Here is a 21964-nt window from a genome sequence, read left to right as displayed (position 1 = left end):
TTATTGTCTGGACAATCACAGTTCTTCACAGTTCTCCCCAGGTTGAATTCCTGCCTCCTGTATGACCTGCTCCAACCCAGCCTCCACTGTATGCCAAAGGGATTTTTCCAAAATGCACGTCTGTTCTGCTATTTTCCTACTTAACACACTGAAATGACTCTCTATTCCTCATAAGGCTAGTTCTCCAATTACTGCAAAATATAATGGCTAGGACTTAATGAAAAAGCAGCCTCCTCACACTCAGACTGACTAAGGAATCTGTCCCTGAGGCCCCCACCACCAACCACACATTGGAGAACAGGGGCCTACGAAGCAAAGCACAGACTTTCCAGCAGGCTCTAGAAGGCCCCAGGATCTGGGCTCTGTCCAGCTCTCTACCGCCCCCTGTCCTCCCCTCTCACCCTAAGCATGCCAGCAGTCCCCAAATGTACTCCTGCTACTCTATGCCTCATGGTCTGTGAATGCAGGCCGCTTTGCCTGACTTGCTCTGCACGCGTCCCCAACGGCCCAACGCGATGCTGGCCTGCAAGCTGCCTGGAGCTAGGACATTGTCTTGTTTAATTGCTGTGACCCCAGAACTGACCACATTGCCTGGCACACAGTCAGGGCTTATTCATTGTGATTGGTCAAATGAATAAACGAATGAATAGCTAACCCTACACTTTAGAGACCCTGAAATGTCATCTGTTGAAGGCTGCTTCACCTCCATCCCCACACCTCCCACTGGCGAGACTCTGGTCCTCTCAACATGTGTCTGTCTCTAACATATCACTTAAGACAGTTTATCTTACTTGTTTATTTGCATGTGTATCACTGTAGGAAACCCGGAGCTCAGCACTGAGCACAGTATACTTAGCACGTTATAGACATTTAATACAAGCTGGCTGGATAAACAAATTACTCTTATTTCCATTGTCGTGGTGCCAATAAGTCCGTTTGGGCAGCCTGAGATTGCAGCAGGTGTTTTCTGGCAGCTGTGCTAGATTGTTTGTTCATCTTGTGTTTGTAAGTGGCTAAAAATCCTTAAATCTTTCTTATATGAACCAGTTATAAACCAGGTCTCACAATTCTGTTACTTATGCAGAATTGCCAGCTCTAAGTGGAGGACTTTGAGTTTAACCCTATTAAATTTAATCTAATATATTCAGCAGCCTGTCACAATCTTGTTAAATCTTTATTCCGTCACCCACCTTATTAGGGGGCCCTCCCACTTTAGTCATCAGCAGATTAGTAAGCATGCCATTTAGATGTCATCTAAGTTAATGAACTTGACTGAGCCAGAGTCACATGGTTGAGTCACAGAAACTCCTTCTGAGCTGGCGTCCGATAATCAATAAACTTTGGTTAAAAGTATGCAACCTTCTGGGGATTCACATTAAATGGTGGAGCCAACCACCTAAGAGTATCTGTGTCTGGGTGGGTAAGGAGCTGTGCTTCCTAGGAGGGCGCGGCAAGGCACCCTTTCTGCTTATTTCACCCAGGTGCGGACTCCATTTTGGTTTCCTTGCAAGGTTACCCTGTTGGGATGTTGTTAGTTGGAGGACAGCTACCTCTGAGGTTATTATGGGTTTTTGCAGATTGTTGGAAGCCCTGGTGTCATTTCTTGATTTCTCGGATAAGGAGGCTGACACTGCTATGGGACTGTTCACAGACTTGGCTCTGGAAGAAAGGTAATTTTTTTATTTATAGAGACTGACATTTCTTCTTCAGTCTTTGTTGAACTGTCTGATCTTTAAAAATGTGTCATATTTGGAGAGGCCAAGTCTCCAAGTGAGTATTGCAGGATTCACTGAGTAGGAGGGCTGATGCCTCCCAAGGGGCCGAGGCCAACTACTCCCATTCTAGTTACTCTGTGTAGAGGCTGACCTGGGCCTCCATGGGTTTGGAAGCAGCCGCATACTTAAAGCAGTGCCTCTGACAGTAGGGAAGCCTCCCAAGTGTCGGGAAGCTTCCTCCTTCCTAATCAGTGCCTGGCACATAGGAGCTGCCCAGCAAATTTGCATTGAAAAAACTTGAGCAAGCCAGCAAGCAAGAATGAACAGTCAAATGCAGCCTCCTCTGGGGTTGCCAGTGACGTCATAAATAATGATCTCCTTCTGCCCCGTGGCTTTGTGCTGCTTTGTTTTGTTTTGTTTTGCTTAGCTACTGGGGGTGATAGTAAAGATCTTAGTTTTAATAATTTTTCAAGTGCTTTTTCTAAAGTTCATCTTGTGTTTTAAATTTCCTCACAAACTGTAGGACACCTTGCTTAGAGATGGTAATGGGATGAGAGAGCTGCTTGTGCTCACAGGCAGGCCAGCCAGCTGGCATGGGCTGGGGTATGGAACAGTGGCTGTAGCGTGTGGAGAGGCTCCGAAGGGTAAACCTGCTTGCATGGTATTTGCCTTCTGCACAGCACACACATGCTGTAGACTCAGAGCAGGGATTGGGGGGTAAGTCAGCTTGGCAGAAGCCTAGAGATTCCAGCAACTCCTGCTTATGGGAGCTGCCATCTGAGATCTGTTGTTTCGCATCAAAAGCAATTCTCCAGACTTAGAACAATTACAGCCACATTACATACACAGTGACATGCTTTTTTCTTTTTTTGGTTCTTTATTGTCCATGCACACTCTAAATCACATGGGCCTAGAGTTTGCAAGTGCCTGCAACATTAATTATCTGAGACGCTGTATTTATGTTATAGTTTATGCAATGTAAAAATAAATCCTGTCTGATGGTTTCTCAACAGGCTCCAAGTCTGGTACCAGGCCAACCTTCCAGGTGTTCTCCCTGCACTCACAGGCGTTCTGGTGAGCAAACCCTCATTTTCATCCTCTGTGACAGACACTCTCAGGTGCATGAATGGGACTGTTTAAACACAATTTACAATCTAGAACAACTATTGTCTCTCGGTTGATTAATCATTTATTAACAGCTGGAATTTACACAATTCTCAGTTATTGAAACAACTACAGGAGGGACAGGTGGAGGTGGCATATGGATGGTGCTGGTTACAGGGGAGGAAAAGCTGGATGTGGGTGACGTTGTAAGGGAAGGTGGATAGAGTCCGTCAGTCTCCATCAGTCCCCTGCTGACACTAATTACGCTGTGTAACCCTGTCTGCTGAATGGAAGTCATCCTGTCAGGAAAACTAGTGTAGCAATTTGAGCTGATAAAGCACTGAATGACGGGGGGGGCAGGGGTTCTCCATGGAGAGTGTGTTGCAACTGGAGCCTGTCCCTACTGAACCTTAGAAGTTTCAGGGGCCCTAGAAGAGCATAACCACACCCCAGTATGTCACAGCTGTGGAAATGGAGCCTCTGAGAAGGGAAGGGACTTGTCCAAGTCCTCCCAGCTGGTTGGTGGAGGAGCTGGGATTAAGCCCTAGGCCAAGACCCTTTTGGATCTACCCCTCTATGTGCCTCCATTTTGTTGCCAGTGTGACCCTAGGGATGCTCCTGTTTGACATGAAGCTATCTAGTTGGTTCACGGACCTTTTGGTGAGTGAGGGACCCACCTAGAGGTCATGCGACATCCTTTGCCTGCCCTCTGAGGCTCTGCCTTCTCCTGATTCTCATTTAGAAGAGAGATCCCAAGGTAAGCAGCTCCTCGGCTCTGTGCCAGTGCATTGCCATCATGGGAAACCTCAGTGCTGAGCCTGCCACCCGAAGACACATGACAGCCTGTGAGGAATTTGGGGATGGCTGCTTGAGCCTCATGGTATGTTAGCTTTTCTATTCAAAATTGCTCTTTATCCTCTTTGGGGATATTAGCTGCTTCTTAGTTGTCTGGTGTTTCCAAAAATTCTGTTTCTGTAGATGCTGGAATGGTGCAGTGGCTTATCCCTTCTGTAACTGTAGACTTTATGCACTACCAGCCTTAAACAGCCCCACAGATCAAGTTTCGTTAGCCCTGGGGAAGGATTTTCTTTTTTAATTTTTTAAAATTATTTATTTATTTATTATTTAACTTTTAAGTTCAGGGGTACATTTGCAGGTTTCTTACATAAGTAAACTTGTGTGATGGGGGTTTGTTGTACATATTATTTTGTTACCCAGGTATTAAGCCTAGTACCCATTAGTTATTTTTCCTCATCCTCTCCCTCTTCCTCCCACCCCCGACCTTCTGGCAGGCCCCAGTGTGTGTTGTTCCCCTTTATGTGTCCATGTGTTCTCATCTTTTAGCACTCACGTATAAGGAAGGACACGTGGTACTTAGTTTTCTATTCCTGCATTAATTTGCAAAGGATAATAGCCTCTAGCTTCACCATGTTCCTGCAAAGGACATAATCTCATTCTTTTTATGACTGCATAGTATTCCATGGTGTATATGTAGCACATTTTCTTTATCCAGTCTATCATTGATGAGCATTTAGGTTGATTCCATGTCTTTGCTATTGTGAATAGTGCTGCAGTGAACATATGCGGGCATGTGTCTTTATAATAAAAAGATTTCTGTTCCTTTCGGTATGTCCCCATTAATGGGATTGCTGGGTCAAATGGTATCTCTGTTTTAGGTCTTTGAGAAATAGCCACACTGTTTTCCGCAGCGATTGAACTACTTTACTCTCCCACCAGCAGTTCCTTTTCCTCTGCAGCCTTGCCAGCATCTGTTATTTTTTGACTTTTTAGTAATCACCATTCTGACTGGTGTGAGATGGTATCTTGTGGTTTTGATTTGCATTGCACTAATGATATCAATGATGTTGAGCTTTTCTTCATGTACTTGTTGGCCACTTGTATGTCTTCTTTCAGAAAGTGTTTCTTCATGTTCTTTGCCCACTTTTTAATGGGATAGTTTATTTTTCTCTTGTAAATTTGTTTAAGTTCTTTATAGATACTGGATATTAGACCTTTGTCAGATGCATAGTTTGCAAAAACTTTCTCCCATTCTGTAGGTTGTCTGTTCACTCTGTTGGTAATTTCCTTTGCTGTGCAGAAGCTCTTCAATTAGATCCTATTTGTCCATTTTTGCTTTGGTTGTGATTGCTTTTGGTGTCTTTGTCATGAAATTTTTGCTCATTCCTGTGTGTAGAATGGTATTGCCTGGGTTATCTTCTAGGGTTTTTATAGTTTTGGATTTTACAATTAAGGTTTTATTCCATCTTGAGCTGATTTTCATGTATTGTGTAAGGAAGGGGTCCAGTTTCAATCTTCTGCACATAACTAGCCAGTTATCCCAGCAGCATTTATTGAATAGGGAATCCTGTCCCCATTGCTTGTTTTTAACAGGTTTATCAAAGATCAGATGTTTTAGGTATATGGTCTTATTTCTGGTTCTTTATTCTGTTCCATTTGTCTATGCGTCTGTTTTTATACCAGTACCATGCTGCTTTGGTAACTATAGTATAGTTCAAAGTCAGGTAACGTGATGCCTCCAGCTTTGCTCCTTTTGCCTAAGATTGCCTTGGCTATTCAGACTCCTTTTTGATTCCATACAAATTTTAAAATAGCTTTTTCTAGTTCTGTGAAGAATGTAAATGATAGTTTAATAGGAATTGCATTGAATCTATATATTGTTTTAGGCAGTATGGCCATTTTAACAATATTGATTCTTTCTATCTATGAACACGGAATGTTTTTCCATTTGTTTGTGTCATATATGATTTATTTGAGCCGCGTTCTGTGGTTCTTCTGGAGATCTTTCACCTCCCTGGTTAGCTGTATTCCTAGGTATTTTCTTTTGATGGCAATTAGAAATGGGACTGCATTTCTGATTTGGCTCTCGGTCTGCCTGTTGCTGGTATATAAGAATGCTGGTGATCTTTGTGTGTTGATTTTGTATCCTGAGACATTGCTGAAGTTGTTAATCAGCTTAAGGAGCTTTTGGCCTAAGACTGTGGATTTTTCTAGATACAGGGTCATGTCATCTACAAACAGAGATAGTTTGACTTCTTCTTTTCCTCTTTGGTTGCCCCTTATTTTTCTCTCTTACCTGATTGCCATGGCCAGGACTTCTAATACTCTGTTGAATACATGTGGTGTGAGAGGGCATCATTGTCTTGTGCCACTTTTCAAGGGGAGTGCTTCCAGCTTTTGCCCATTTAGTATGATGTTGGCCGTGGGTCTGTCATAGAAGGTTCTTATTATTTTGAGGTGTGTTCCTTTAGTACCTAGTTTATTGAGAGTTCTTAACATGAAGAAGTGTTGAATTTTATCAAAAGCCTCTTCTGCATCTATTGAAATCACATGGTTTTTGTTGTTAGTTCTGTTTATGTGATGAATCACATTTATCTATTTGCATATGTTGAACCAACCTTGCATCCCAGAGATAAAGCCCACTTGATTGTGGTGGATAAGCTTTTTGATGTGCTGCTAGACTCAGTTTGCCAGTATTTTGTTGGGGATTTTTGCATCAATGTTAATCAAGGATTTTGGCCTGAAGTTTTCTTTTTTTGCTGTGTCTCTGCCAGGTTTTGGAATCAGGATGATGCTGGTCTCATAGAATGAGTTAGGAAGGAATCCCTCCTCCTTGATATTTTGGAATCATTTTAGCAGGAATAGTACCACCTCTTCTTTGTACATCTGGTAAAATTCAACTGTGAATCTGGCTGGTACTGGGCTTTTTTTGGTTGGTAGGCTATTTATTACTGACTCAGTTTCAGAGCTCATTGTTGGTTTGTCCAGGGATTCCATTTTTTCCTGGTTCAGTCTTTGGATAGTGTATGTGTCCAGGAATTTATTCATTTCTTCTAGATTTTCTAGTTTATGTACATGGAGGTGTTCATAATATACTCTGATGGTTGTTTGTATTTCTATGGGGTCAGTGGTGATATGCCCTTGTTGTTTCTGATTGTGTCTATTTGCATATTCTCTCTTTCTGTGTTTTAGTCTAGCTAGTGATCTATCTATTTTATTATTTTTTTCAAGAAACCAGCTTTAGGATTTGTTGACCTTTCGAAGGATTTGTGTGTGTGTGTGTGTGTGTGTGTGTGTGTGTGTGTCTCAGTCTCCTTCAGTTCAGCTCTGATTTTGGTTACTTCTTGTCTTCTGCTAGCTTTGGGATTTGTTTGCTCTTGGTTCTCTAGTTGTTTTAGTTGTGGTGGTATGTTGTTAACATGAGATATTTCTAAATTTTTGTTAGAAATATCTGTTAGGGCATTTAGTGCTATAAATTTCCCTCTTAACACTGCCTTACCTGTGTCCCAGAGATTCTGGTATGCTGTATTTTTGTTCTCATTAGTTTCAAAGAACTTCTTGATTTCTGCCTTAACTGCTTTCTTTACTCAAAGTCATTCTGGAGCAAGTTGTTCAATTTCCATGTAATTATGTAGTTTTGAGTGCATTTCTTAGTCTTAATTTCTAATTTGAGTATTAGGATTTCAGTTATTTTGCATTTGCTAAGGAGCATTTTACTTCCGAGTATGATTGATTTTAGAGTATGTACTACATGATGGTGAGAAGAATGTATATTCTGTTGTTTTCAGATGGAGAAATCTGTGTATGTACATCAAGCCCATTTGATCTGGTGCTAAGTTCAGGTCCTGAATATCTTTGTTAATTTGCTCTCTCAGTGATCTAATATTGTCAGTGGGGTGGTAAAGTCTCCTGCTATTATTTTGTGGCAGACTAAGTCTCTTTGAAGGTCTCTAAGAACTTGCTTTATGAATCTGGATGTTTCTGTGTTTGGTGCATAATTATTTAGGATAGTCAGATCTTCTTGTTGAATTGAACCCCTTACCAATATGTGCAATGCCCTTCTTTGTCTTTTTTGGTCTTCATTGGTTTAAAGTCTGTTTTGTCTGAAACTGGGATGTTTAAAGTCTGTTTTGTCTGAAACCCCTGCTTTATTTCTCTTTTCCATTTTCTTGGTAGATTTTTCTCCCTCCTGTTGTTTTGCCTATGTGTATCATTGCTTGTGAGATGGGTTTTTTGAAGACAGCATACCAATGGATCTTGGTTCTTTATCTGACTTGCAACTGTGTTTCTTGGGACATTTAGCCCATTTACATTCAAGGTTAGTATTGGTATGTGTAGATTTGATCCTGTCATCATGATGTTAGATGCTTATTTGCTGATTTATTTATGTGGTTGCTTTATAATGTTACTGGTCTATGCACTTCAGTGTGTGTTCGTAAAGGCTGGTAATGGTCTTTTCTTTCCATATTTAGTGATTCCTTCAGGAACTCTTGTAAGGCAAGTCTGGTAGTAATGAATTCCCTTAGCATTTGCTTATTTCTCTTTCACTTACAAAGTTTAGTTTGGCCAGAAATGAAATTATGGGTTGGAATCTCTTTTCTTTAAGAATGTTGAATATTGGCCTCCAATCTCTTCTGGCTTGTAGGGTTTCTGCTGGGAGATCTGCTGTTAGTCTGATGAACTCTCCTTTGTAAGTGATCTGACCTTTCTCTCTAGTTGCCTTCAGTATTTTTGCTTTCATATCGACCTTGGAGAATCTGATGATTATATGTCTTGGGGATGATCTTCTTATGAGTATCTTACTGGAGTTCTCTGCATTTCTGAATTTGAATGTTGACTTCTCTAGCTAGGTTGGGGAAGTTCTCATGGATGTTATCCTGAAATATGTTTTCCACATTGGTTCTATTCTTCCCATCTTTCAGGGACATCAGTTAGATGTAGATTGGGTCTCTTTACAGAATTCTATATTTCTCAGAGCTTTTACTCATTTCTTTTTATTCTTTTTTATCTATTCCTATCTTATTTCAGAAAGCCTGTCTTTAAGGTGTGAGATTATTTCTTCTGATTGATCTATTCTGCTGTTAACACTTGTAACTGCATTGTGAAATTCTTCTAGTGTGGTTTTTCAGCTCTATCAGGTTGGTTATGTTCTTTTCTATACTGGCCATTTTGTCTGTCAGCTCCTTCATTGTTTTATTATGATTCTGGCTTTCTTCGTGTGGGTTTCAATGTACTCCTGTAACTCAATGAACTTCATTCCTATTCATATTCTGAATTCTGTTTCTGTCATTTTAGCCATGTCAGCCAGGTTTAGAACCCTTGATGAGGGGTGTTGTGGTTGTTTGGAAGAAAGAAGGCATTCTGACTTCTTGAATCATCAGGTTTATTGTGTGGATTGTTTCTCATCTTTGTTGGTTTCTCTAATGTCAATCTTTGAGATTGCTGACCTTTGGATAATTTTTTTTCCTTTATCCTATTTGATGACCTTGAGGGTTTTATTGTGGTATAAGGTGGAGTCAGCTGACTGGCTTTGTTTCTGGAAGATTTTAGGGGGTCAGTATTCAGCTCCCAACTCTTAGACTGGATGCTGTAACTCTAGGGGACTTTTATTGGGCCTTGACTTTGTTTTCTGTCTCCTCTAGGTTAAGCATACACCACACTGGGGGAGCCAAGGTGATTCTGAACCTCTGGTCACTACACTTCAATAGGTGGTGTTAGCCCAAGAATTTCATAATGTGGTGACAGTGGGAACTCAACTTGTTTGCTCATGCCAACAGCAGCGGAAGACCTGTGGCAGGGTGCTAGTGGGTGCCAGGGTGCCTGACTCTCTGCAGGTGTTTGCCACAGTGCCACCCTGAGGGAAGAGGGTCCCTGCTAGTGACTGTGTACATGGTCATGCTGAAAGTTGTGCCTTCTCTGTGCCTCTCAAGCAGTGGAGGTTGCTCCTAGAGGGGGAAGGATCCACTGTACTCTTTGCCAAGCTAGCACTAATGCAAGATGCTGACAGGGGTGGGATGGCTGGCTCTATGCCCACCAAGACTCCATCTGAAATGGTGGTCAGAGGGAAGAGGAGGAGCAGGACTGCACTCCCATGCTCTGGCAGGGCAAGGAAAGCAAAACCTGCCCTTTCTTCCCCAAGGAAAGCAGATACTCACCAGCAAAGTGATGTGGGGAGCTGCCCTGGGCCCAGGGGAAGTTGTAGTGTGGAGAGGGAGCATGTGGGCTGGTGTGTGGTGATAGGGGTACCCTCCTGGAGCTCTCCACTGATCAGCCATGGTCCACCAGTTTAGAAACTATGGTGCCGGCCCCCAGGGTCCTCGAGACTGCTCAGCAAGCATGTGTGGCCAGGCTGGGGCCCCAGAAGAGGCCAACAGAGCAAGATGTCCTCAAGTTAGACTGGCCCTGTCTGATGGGCAAGGCTACCCTGCAGATTTCAGGTCTGACAGTTCCCCTAGGGCTAAAGTCTCGTATGGGAGTAAGTTGAGCCTAGGGGGATAGTTGTCCGGGGCCATGCGCCACTACAGACACTACCACACCCAGCCCTCTGGGCTCCACATCAGCTGGCTTGCCAACCCTACCGCTTCTCTAAGCAGCTCTCTCTGCCAACTCCATGAGGGTCTGTGGTGGTTGAGGGGATTTCTCCTGCCAGGGTTCCAGAGGCCCATTATGAGATCAGGTTGCTCTTTGCCAGTTCAACTTACTCATTCCCCCAGAGGCTTTGGGGGCCAATAACAAGCCTCGGTACATAGGACCCCCATGCAGGGTTCCCAGTTACTCCCATTCCTTCCTGCTTCTGTGTCTTCTCTCCATCTACTCTCAATGCCTTCCCTCTGAAGATCTGTAAGGACCACGCCAGTTGTCTCTGTCCCTCATGGGAGCTGTCCCACCTGGCTGTGTCTAGTCAGCCATCTTGCCTGATCCCAATTTGAAAAATGTTTCTGGTGGAGTTGAATGATCACCCATCTCAGCAGCTCACTCTTCACTTTAAGCCCAGGAACAAACTGAGCCATAGTTCCATGGCAGAAGCACCAGAGACTCCTTCTAAGTCTCCTCGACTAACATGAACTCATGGAACTAGTCTCTGATCTTCCAACATCATTAGGTTCATGATATTGGCAATTTAGAGAGTGGGTTAACTCTGAGATCCTTGTCCAAGGGTAAAGGTGACCATAAAAACCTGTAAGGCAGAAAGGTCATTGGTTACCTTGTTTTGTTTCTCAAGGCCAGGTGTGAGGAGGATGTGGACCTGTTCAGAGAGGTTATCTACACACTCCTGGGACTCCTGATGAACCTGTGTCTTCAGGCTCCCTTTGTCTCTGAGGTATGGCATTCCGTCTCCCTGCCTGAAACCCTGGGACAACCTGCACACATTCTGTGGCATAAAACCGTTCGCATGTTCACAAAAAGAACAGAAGCATGTACACTGACACACTGGCCATGGAATGGGGAAAGCTGGAGGGATGCACTCTCCCTTTGCTCTGCTGAGGGGTGGATGGGTCACTCAGTCACGTATTCACTCAGAAAACAGACTGAGTATCCAGGGTGTACTAAGCAGAGTGTGAGGTGCTGCGTTCACAAAGTCAAATAAAAGGTGGTTCCTGCTATCAGGAAATGCTCTGGAGTTAGGGGAGATAGACATAGGAAGGAATAAGAGCAGTAAAAGCCAGTGTCATGAGGGAACCTGAGCACAGTGTGGTGGTGCTAAAAAGGAGGGGTGCTCAGAAGAAGCTCCACCGAGAATTCAGATTGCCAGGAAATTACAATCACCTCCTGGCCTCTCCCCATTGTTGTAGGTTTGGGCTGTGGAGGTGAGCAGAAGGTGCCTATCTCTACTAAACAGCCAGGATGGAGGAATCCTGACAGTAAGTTTCTCCCAGGGAAATCCAGAAGTAGCTTCCATTGTTCTTTCTGTTTTGTCTTATTTTATTATCAATGGTCCTTAATCTTTTTGAAGCTGCCACCTTTGAGAATCCGGTGACTCTCCAAGATATGGTATGGATATACTGTTCAGAATAATGCACACAAACACATAGATATCAGGTTTTGTCTACAGTTTCAGGAATTTGATGACCTCCTTGCAGTGCGCATCATCTGTGGATCCCCTAGAGTCTAGGAGCCCGACTTAAGAATCCCTTTTCTGTATGGTCTGAAATTTAACCAGCTTAGAGGATATATTTTGTCCTATTTCAAAATATCCTTTGCAAATTGGACAGATCAAGTGTCCAACTTATTTGGAATCCCTTTTTTCCATGGCAAAAAAAAAAGCCAGGTCCATGTTTTAAGCCAGTGGTCCTAGAGGTTGTTTGTGCATAATAGTTTTCGTCTCTGTTTAAAATATATGCTGGAATGGCTTTCTCAATTCTGTGTCTGACATTTGGATAAGAAAACTGAGAAAGGCCTATATGTTAGCACAGTGCATCAGGAAAAGAATATTAGTATGATTCAAGAGGCTATTTGCCATCACCCTAGAATATGTTCTTCACTCACCTTAGTGAACACCCCTGTTTTTCTCCCTGTCAGGGCAGGGCCCAAACCCCTAGAGACGCAATTACGGCCACATCTAGGGTGGGTTTGGGAAACCAGCCTTTCAACAGTTGCAGGCTGAGGACTGGCTCCACAATTTAAAAAAAGGTTCTGAGTAGATCCAACATACCTTGTTTGCGGGTACCACTCTCAAAACGTCCCCAAAGTCAATTCAGACAGGATAGGGCAAAGGTTTTTAACATGGGCTTCATCATTGCGTTCCTGGAATCCCCTGCAACTGGGCAGACAATTTTAAGTGAGTGTTCATTTTCATGGAAGGGGCATCATAGCTTTCATCAGATCCTCAAAAGAGGTCCATGACCCCCAAAGTGGTAAGCACCACCATTCTCATATGGTCCAGATCTAAAGGTGGAGTTTACTAGTCCCTGAGTAAACCTTTAGGGGAGCCCGAGCCAGATTTCCTCAGAATTCCACATGTGCCACCCTGGGTGCTTCCCAGCTTGCTGAGCAGGGCAGCAGCTTCACCATGGGCATCTGGTCCTTGTCTAGCAACAGTCTCCACTGCCTTGGGCCTGAAAAGGGATCCATGGTGTCAGCTATTGCAAAATTCTAGGATCTTTAGGAAGCAGATTAGGGAAACAAACTTGATAATACACAAGTTTATCTTTTCTCCCTCTGGAGACCTCATTAAAATGAGATTAAAGCCATTGAAGGAAAAAAAAGTAGAGACCTACGTTGACGGTAAACAGGCAAGTAGTTACCAATAGGTAAGTAATTATAACAAGTTTTCTGAAGATGGAGAACAGCTGCAAGGGTGATAATTAGTGAGGCAGGGCTGAGGAAACCTTCTTGTAGAGTACAGATGGAGGAATATGTCGCTGGGCAGTGTAGCAGGTTTGCCTTATAATACCCTGAAGAGGATCAAGGTTTCAAAATTCCCAGTACAATAGAAAGCAAGTATGAGGCAGTGGAGCTGTGTTTGCTTGCAGGCATCCATCCTCCAAGCATAAAATCAGAACATTTTTATCTCTAAAGAAGTGAAAATCTAGAGAAAACATTTTTCTTTCTAGTATATGGGCGTGCTACCTCTCTACCTTTCAGTCACCAAACTTCCCATAAACATGGCATGCCCAAACATATTTTTATTGCCTTTTTTGTACATGTGATTGGGCAGATAAGGGTCACCAGACACTGCAGGAAAACCACACACATAAACAGGAAAATCAAGATAAACGTAAAAATTAATCCAAAAGAAATAGAGATGATATAGGAAACAGAAGAAAAAAATAATAACTATCATTTGTATCCTGAGAAAGATTTAAGATAGTTATATCCATAAAACAGTAACAGCTTGCCATTTATTTATTTAAAAAAGGAAATAAGAGCTGGGAAATAAGGTAAATGAAGTATCGCAGAAAATAGAACAAAAGACAAAGATCAGAGAAATGAAGACAAAAGACACAGAAGACCAACCCAGGAAGTCAAACATTTCCTAATAAAGGGCCTGCTGAAATCAGAGCGCTGGAAGGAATCCCAAGGGAGAACTTCCTTTCTCAGAGTTAAACTAGTTGCTCCTGTGTGAGGCTGAAATAATATGGGCCTTTCGGTAGCAAGGGGCAATGGTTACAGCTCCTTTATAGTTTTATTAAAAAGAACAGTGCTTGCTATTATTTGGCCATCATATTTTTTATATTTTGCTTCCAATATTAATGATGGCCTTTTGCCTCACCAAACTCCCTGTTAACTTTTAAATGTTGTCAGCAGTTCTGAAAAGGACATTTAATTATCCTCTTTCTGCTGTACTCAGAGAGCTGCTGGTGTTCTGAGCCGGACCCTTTCTTCCTCTCTGAAAATTGTTGAGGAGGCCTTGCGAGCAGGAGTGATAAAGAAAATGATTAAATTCCTGAAGGTAAAATAACATTATTGGTTACAACCTCTGAAATGTACAGAAGTCTCCCACTTTATTCGGCGAACAGTATTAAGGTGGGATTTGTTTGATCAATGTGCTGCCATTTCTCCCTCGCGAGATTTTAAACTTCTTGGATAGGGATTTGCTTCTGCCTGTCTACTCAGACCATACTCTGAACATCAACAACAGATTGTTGAATAAATAAGAAAATCGTTCATTAGCTACATCTATTAAAAACTGCTTACCCCTCAAGCCTAACTTTAAAATATATGGCCTCTGTTCTTGAAAAAAAAAAAATGATCTGAGTGGCTTTCTGTTACGTTTCTCAGGCACATTGTTTTGATCAGGTTTTACTGCTCATGATGCTTTATATAGTTATCTGGAGAGTGCTGGATGGAACTCCATCTATGAGACATGTAGCCTGCAGAATTACCATGTAACCAAAGGATGTTGGGATTTCCCCATGAAATGAGTGCAGTGAATCTAAGCAAGTCAGTAGACCAGTTATCTGGATTCACCTGCAAGGGTGAGGAGGATGATTAGGCTGCCATCTCAGAATCCCACCTATGATGTATGTGCCCATGAGGTCTGTGCACACATGTTAGTGTGGTGACACATGGCTTTTATTCATAAAGCATCAGGCAGAGTGGGGCAGGGAAGCATGCGCTGGGGGCTGCTGTGGGGCAAGGAGGCAGCACAGGGGGTCTGAGTTTAGGCTGCCACTTGAACAATGACTATCATTTATTATGACTTTTGCAAACCCACCAAAAACTGCTGATGACATGCATACCCATGCATGCATGCATACGTGCACACATGCCTTTTAAAGACACCACGTAGGTGATGGTAAGGGCTATGTTTGACTGTTGTCACCTCTTAAAATGATCTAGGTTCCTGATGTTCTCCATGCAGGACTGTCAGCCTGACAGTCTTAGTAAGTCAGTCCTCATTCTCGAATGGTAAAATGACATGGGAGGGCCTTTTCCTCCCTTTTTGGTAGATCTGCCATTCATCAGCATCATTCTCTTCTCAGCCATTTGCTAAAAAAGCCCTCCAGAGGCAATTACTCAGGTGTACATGGCAGGCCTGCACTCCTGTCAGGGGTGAGGGTGGGGTTAGAGAGGATGCTGGAAGCATATGCCCTTCTCAGTGGAATTCTCTTTTCAGAGTTTAGGAAGCCACTAGCACTATAATAACTGTTCTCTGTGGCTTCTGGTCAAGAGCAATCATAGCACTGATTTTGTTTTTCTAATTTCATTCTGAAATCTAGACAGGAGGCGAGACTGCGTCACGTTATGCTGTAAAGATACTAGCCATCTGCACGAATAGTTATCATGAAGCTCGGGAAGAAGTAGTAAGACTGGATAACAGTAAGTGACGATTTCCTTAAGAAAGCCCTTGTCCCAGAGGTTCATCCACCGTTGAAGCTGCAAAGGGAACTGTGGCCGAGGAAGAACTTATCAGCAATGCTGCTGACCACTCCCAGACTTCAGTGTTTACAGAACAAGATGTTTCACCTCCACATCTGAAAGCATTTAATTAGCCTTTTGGCTGCACAGATGTAGACTCTAGACAGGAGAGAATCTAGACGGCTCAAAGATAACAGGGTCCAAGCTAGGAAACTCCCTTCTCTTACCGAGTTCAGTTCTCTGCCTTCACAGGAGGAGGGCGGGGAAAACACCTTCAACGTTTAGTGAACAAGGGGAATATCAGAGTCTGAGCCTACCTTTAGCCTAGTAACTTGCACCAGCCGTAGTTTTTCACAGTAGGCTTCATAGGAGAGGCAGCCTGCTAATGTGCTTTTTACCAACTCCCTGGAATGCACAGAAGGTGAACTGAAGGAGGCTCCACCATGGAAGCAGGAACTTTCTTCTGGAACTGTTTCATGCCCTGCAGGTATAGGTTGCGGGCACATTGCCTCCCACCTGGGGGCTGTCAGATGGGGCCTCTCACCCTGGTGCAGTGAGAGGCTGAGAACAGGGGCTTTTGAGAAGACAGACCTGTCTGACACATAGCGTTCATTCATCTAACAACTGTGTTGTGCTGGGCAGTGCTCTGGGAACCCGGGACACTTCAGAGATTCAGCAAGGAGTTGAGGAGGTTCCTATGCATTCAGTGAATGTTTGCTGAGGAGTGAGTGAATAGGTTCTGCTGCAGAGTTACTGGGGAAGCTCAGAGTCTGTTGACAGCGCCCCTCCTGTCCTGTTGCCAGCGTCCTGTTTTGGGATTTGAAGGAGCTGTTGCTTGTTCTCTTCCTTTCCTACAGAGTTGAGCATTATGATGAAGCTACTCAGCTCGGAGGATGAGGTTCTGGTGGGCAATGCTGCCCTCTGCCTTGGTAACTGCATGGAGGTGCCCAACGTTGCGTCTTCCCTGCTAAAGACGGACCTCGTGCAGGTCTTGTTAAGGCTCGCAGGCAGTGACACACAGAAGACAGCTGTGCAGGTGAACGCAGGCATTGCTCTGGGGAAGCTGTGCACAGCTGAGCCCAGGTACGTTGTGGACTGGGAGTCAGGCTAACCCAGTGTCGGTCTCACTGCGGAAAGAGCAGCTGAATTAAGGCACTGTGTTTTGTCTGGACTGTGTGCCACACAAAACACTGGGGAGCCCTCATGATTTCTGTGCAGACCTAGTTAAGCCCAATAGCTGCTTCTCTGAAGAAAGCCTTGCTAGAGGAACTGGGAGCTCTCAGGCTCCAACCAGAGAGGGAATCGGCTTGTCTGATGAGGACTCGCTGCTCATACTTGCTGCCGTTGCCTTCTCTCCATTCCATTCTCTGCCGTTCTTCATCCCTCTCCCTGTCTCTTTATCGTCCTTCCCCTCCCTCCCACTCCACCTTCCCTTCTCTTTCCTCTTTTCTCTCTGCTTCACTTTTCCAGAAACACTCCCACTTCATGTTCTTTGCCTCAGCCTAAACAAGTGGAGAAATGGCCAGCAAGGGTCACACGTTCATGCAGGAGAAAGCAGAGTGAAGCAAAGACATAGAGCAGTGCATCGAGGCCCCCAGCGAGCGAGGACAAGAGATGTGGGCTGTAACTGTGCCCGTGCCTTCTCTGTTAGCTCAGACCTCCGCTCCGCTGTGCTCCTGTTCTGATGTGTGGATGCACCTCATTGCATGTGCTTCTGGGAGGTGTCCACATGTGGCTGAGTGAAGGAGCCCCGCCATAGAGCAGGGGTAAACCTTGGGGCTGGGTGAGAGAGGCTCCTTCCCTTACAGCCACATGCCTTTAATTCCTCCTCTGTAGAATGAGGGGCTTGGCCTCGATGATAACTAAGGTCCTCTCTAGTTCTGTCTGGTGGTTCAAATGGAAGGAATAGTTAAAATTTTTCTTCTGTAGAAAGCAAACATATTAGCTAGGATGACTTCAAAGTGGCAACCTGTGGGGGAGTTCCCAAGAGCAAGGTCCCATCTGATCAGCCTGACACACCTGCCACCTCCAGCGAGTGTTTTCAGTGCTTTGTGGGCCTCGATCGTCTTTACCCCTGTAATTTTTAGGGTACCCCATTGCCACAGCCACCTCCTGTTTCCACCCAGAATGATAGGCTGACATTCCCAGCCAGCTTCCATCTGAGAGGGGGTTGGCTCTGGGCTCCAGAAGTCTGAACCTTGGCACTTATATCCTGGGTTGTGTGTTTTGATTGTGACAGGTTTGCTGCTCAACTAAGAAAGCTTCATGGCCTAGAAATTCTCAACTCCACGGTGAAATACATCAGTGATTCTTGAGAGATATGGTGTCTGTGTGCACTTGGGGAACACACAAACACACACACTGAGTTGTTCCTATGCTAATAAAGACCTCTGAAATATCCGCTCTGGAATCAAGTATTCATTTTCAGTGTTTGCATGTTGGGTTTTCGCGGGTAACAAGAGAGTGGGCTGGCTGCTGTGGTGGGCGCTGTGCACTGGCTTACTCGACTTCCATTGTTCCCTCCTTTGAATGTTCCATCCTGTTCGGTAGAAGCTAGAAACCATCTCACAAAAAGCCACATTCCCCAGACTCTCTTGTAGAAACGATTCTAGACGGGAACTACTGGCCGGCCCAATGCCACTTTCTACCCCTTTTGCTATTTTCTGCTGGCAGTTTGCCAGAAACATCAGACTTGTTGGTAGCAGCATTTCAGCATCCGTTTTCCAGCTGTGGAGTGCTAAGAGAGAGTCACATTGGCGTCATCGGTGGCCTGCAGCTGACTCCTGGCCCGCAGCCACTGCATGTGCTCTTAATTCAGTAGGGCGAGTGGTAGGTGGTGTGTCTCCTGTTAGGAGAGCTCTGTGTGAATCATTCTGGGAATCGTTCCTAGGGGTCTCTCCTGGCACCCTCCTCCAGCCCATCTGGTGGGACTGTAGGCATCCTGTTCCATGGGTTAGATTGTTTTCTGCTTAAGGTGCCAAAGCACAGGCATCTCTTTCTGCAGTGAACCCTGACTGATGCAAATGAGTTTATTTCCCTAACCCACCTTGTACTCTCACCCCATCCCCAAAGGCAATGCTCCCTTCCAGTTGCCCCAGGGTCACTCTAAACCAGGGTCACCTGTGGACTGCAAGTCCCTAAGTGAGACATTCAGTAAGTGACACTACTCTCTGGCTCCTCCTTATAATCAGTTAATCATTTTAGAGTAGGGGACAGGGTCTTCATAGTACAGTGAATGTCAGGAGTCCCAGACCAAAATTCCAAAGACTTTTGGTCCTATCCTGCTACCTGCCAGCTGTGTGGCTTTGGGCAACTTGTTTAACCTCTCTGAGCTTTGGCTACTGCTTCTGGAAAAACTAATACCTGTCTAATCTACCTCCTCCACTGTTGTAAAGGTTAAATGAGGTTTTGGAGGTGAAGGCACTTTGGGAATTATAAAGTGCTACGCAAATGTAAGAAATTACCAGCCTGGTGCAGTGGCTCACGCCTGTAATCCCAACACTTTGGGAGGCCAAGGTGGGCAGATCATGAGGTCGGGAGATCAAGACCATCCTGGCCAACATGGTGAAACCCCGTCTCTACTAAAAATACAAAAATTAGCCAGGCATGGCAGCACATGCCTGTAATCCCAGTTATTTGGGAGGCTGAGGCAGGAGAATCGCTTGAACCAGGGAGTTGGAGGTTGCAGTGAGCTGAGATCATGCCACTGCACTCCAGCCTGGTGACAGAGCAAGACTCCATCTCAGAAAGAGAGAGAGAGAGAGAGGGAGAGAGATTACCAGGCTCTATCTTGAGGTTGATGGCGTTGACTATGATGTCGGTTGGGTTAAAGTTTGAGGGATCTGGGAAAGGGTGAGGTTCATGTCCTATAAGGAATCAAAGCTGGCCATTCTCTGAAGCATGTAGGAAAGGAAATCCTCCTCCGCCAGGGAGATTTTATTCAACATACCCTGTGAAGAAAGTGCTCTTCACAGGTAAGGCAGCTGTTGACTTAAATTAAGAACTTCATTTCTGAAACCAAGATAAATAATTGGCATTTGGCAGGCAGAAGGAGTGGTGGAGGTGGGCGGTGGAAGAAAATCAATGGCCTGATCCCCTCACTGGGATAGATGCACTGCATATGGCTGGAGGGAGCTCACTGGGGCACTCTGTGGTGGCACCCTGGGTGGCAAGCAAGTGACAGGCCACTGTAGAGAAGCCAGGACGTGCCCATCAGTCCTGTCATGCAAACACCCTTCAAGAGTCTACTGAATTGCAAAGGAAGAATGGCTTGATGCCGATCAGAGCACAAAGAAGAAAATTAGTGGGTGCAAAAGTTGGTGTTTTCAGAGAGAAATCCACGGAGCTTTGAAAACGGAAAGGCTGCCTCTGTGCATAACCATCAGGCCTGTCTCCTTTGAAGTTCAGGCCCATCCTTTCCCTGCTCTGGTTGCACTCCTCCTTCTTGGCTTTTGAAAATGGCTATTACAGGTGTATTCTCTTCCACAAAGAATGGGGAATGTCAAATTATGTTATTATTATCGTTGCTCCAGAGTGCCTGCCGAGAGCAGTCATCTCCGATTTGGAGGAAGGTGCTGCACCTGAGGCTCTCTCTCCTCTCACAGGTGGGAAGAGATGTTTCACATGCTAGTGTTCTCCCTCTACAGTGTGGATCCACCCCGCCACTGCCCCAACTTTGTTACCTCTAACACACACTACCATGCAAACCTTCCAGGCAGCGTGGAAAATGCCAATGCCATCTTTAAGATGGCCTCATCTCTGCTTGCCAGGAGCCCTGACACCATTGGAGGCATGCTTGTTCCGGGTAGTCAGAGTTTTCTGGTTCAACAGGCAGAGGACCTGGGATTGTCCATCCTAAAGGGGATGTGGCTAGGTTGGAACTCCATCACGATTCTGAAGCCACAGCAGAGGTGGCAGGTAACAGACAGTCCAGAGCTGCCCAGTGTCTTCATAGACGATGTGAGGAAGGCAGTTTCAGTGCCAGCAAGGTTCAGAGTTGGGAAGAAATGACAGGAAGGGGCTGAGATGCTGCAGCAGGTCAGGGGCTGCTATTGTAAACACATTTTTGAGGACTGGTTCAAATAAGAGCTTCTTGGCTTGGAGAATTGAGGGAAGTATTAGGTTGGTGCAAAACTAATTGCAGTTTTTCCCATTTAAAAGTAATGACAAAAAACACAATTACTTTTGCACTGACCTGAGGACAGAAGCATTTAATCGCATATAACATTTTTTTTTTAAGTAAGAGGTCTCATTTTCTAAATACCTTGAAAATACAGCCTCCAAGGTTTCCATTAGAGGAGAGACTAATCAGAGGTGAAGAAAAAAACCATTTAGAACTGATTCCCTTTCCCATGGAATGAGCTTTTGGTCCTCATAGACTGGCATCCTGCAGACAAGCAGAGAGAGAGAGAATAAATCCTGTCTGTGCATTATTTGTTTGTTTTGAGACAGAGTCACACACTGTCACCTAGGCTGGAGTAAGTGGCACAGTCTTGGCTCACTGCAACCTCTGCCTACCAGGTTCAAGTGGTTCTCGTGCTTCAGCTGCCCGAGTAAGTGAGATTGCAGGCATGCACCTGTATCCCAATTTTTGTATTTTTAGTAGATACAAGGTTTCACCATGTTGGCTAGGCTGGTCTCAAACTCCTGACCTTAAGTGACCAACCAACCTCGGCCTCCCAAATTTTTGGGATTATAGACATGAGCTACTGCACCCAGCCCCACCCTGCATTGTGCCTTTGCTCTGCACTAGGTGCCCTATCAAAACTTGAAGATCCTGTGCCCACATAAGCCTCATAAAGATGGTGAGGCAGGTATTATCTCCACTTTACAGGTATAGAAACTAAGATATGAAGAGAATAGTACTTTCCCACCCAGGATCACATAAGCAGTAAGCAGGGGAATCAGAATTTGACTCCAAGGTGTGTTCTTAACACTTCCTACATGTAAAACATTCCTCTCCTTCTATGTGTGACTTGAAGATAAATCACCAAATTTCTCTAAGCCTCAGTTTCCTCTCTATAAAATGGGAGGATCAACCCCTACCTCTCATTCTGTGGTTTGGATATAATATACATGAAGTACCTAGCATAGGTGACTGGCAAATAGAAGATACTTACTTAATGGTGACTCTAATTTTGAGACTAGAAATGACCATGTACCCATTATCTGCCCCTTCCCACCCTCATGGATTTGCTCATCTTACTTGGCCCTCTATTTCACTGAAGGCGAGCATATATTTGGCTCTGTTTACCTTTCCCTCTCTACTGTGCCTGGTGGCAAACAGGAAGATTCCCCCAAGAACCAGCTGCCAGCCAGCAGCCTGCCTTTTTACGTGACCCCATGGCAGCAGGACCTGAAAGCACCAGTCCTGGGTGGGATGGGATTCTGAGCACACTCAAGGCTCAGGGATAAGACAGCAGTGCTCTTTGTCAGGGCCTGGGGCCAGGGTGCATGGACATCAGCAGGACCCAGTGTGAAGTGGAAGGTGCTAGGATCAATGCTCAAAAGTCCTCTTCTCAAACAGATGCTCCTCTGTTACTTGC

General features: G+C 44.6%; 1 protein-coding gene across 2 annotated transcripts in view; it reads left to right on the top strand.

The window, feature by feature from the left end:
- TTC12 (tetratricopeptide repeat domain 12) overlaps nt 1–17823 on the top strand; it is a 51651-nt gene extending 33828 nt beyond the window's left edge. The window contains exons 14-22 of one of the 2 annotated variants that reach the window (XM_032285514.1): nt 1578–1670; nt 2729–2789; nt 3562–3699; nt 10840–10938; nt 11411–11479; nt 13909–14010; nt 15281–15380; nt 16277–16502; nt 17659–17823. In XM_032285514.1, the coding sequence (XP_032141405.1) occupies nt 1578–1670; nt 2729–2789; nt 3562–3699; nt 10840–10938; nt 11411–11479; nt 13909–14010; nt 15281–15380; nt 16277–16502; nt 17659–17734 (964 nt within the window). In that variant the 3' untranslated portion in view covers nt 17735–17823. Of the gene's footprint in view, nt 1–1577; nt 1671–2728; nt 2790–3561; nt 3700–10839; nt 10939–11410; nt 11480–13908; nt 14011–15280; nt 15381–16276; nt 16503–16889; nt 17342–17658 lie in introns of those variants that run through there. The other variant, XM_032285513.1, reaches the window with a different exon arrangement.
- Nucleotides 17824–21964: the final 4141 nt, after the last annotated feature.

This window comes from Sapajus apella, unplaced genomic scaffold (assembly GCF_009761245.1).
Source record: "Sapajus apella isolate SASKATOON/1434 unplaced genomic scaffold, GSC_monkey_1.0 scaffold16, whole genome shotgun sequence".
Taxonomy (NCBI): Eukaryota; Metazoa; Chordata; class Mammalia; order Primates; family Cebidae; genus Sapajus; species Sapajus apella.
Note: the sequence above shows the minus strand (reverse complement) of the source record. Positions and strands in the feature narration are given on the sequence as shown.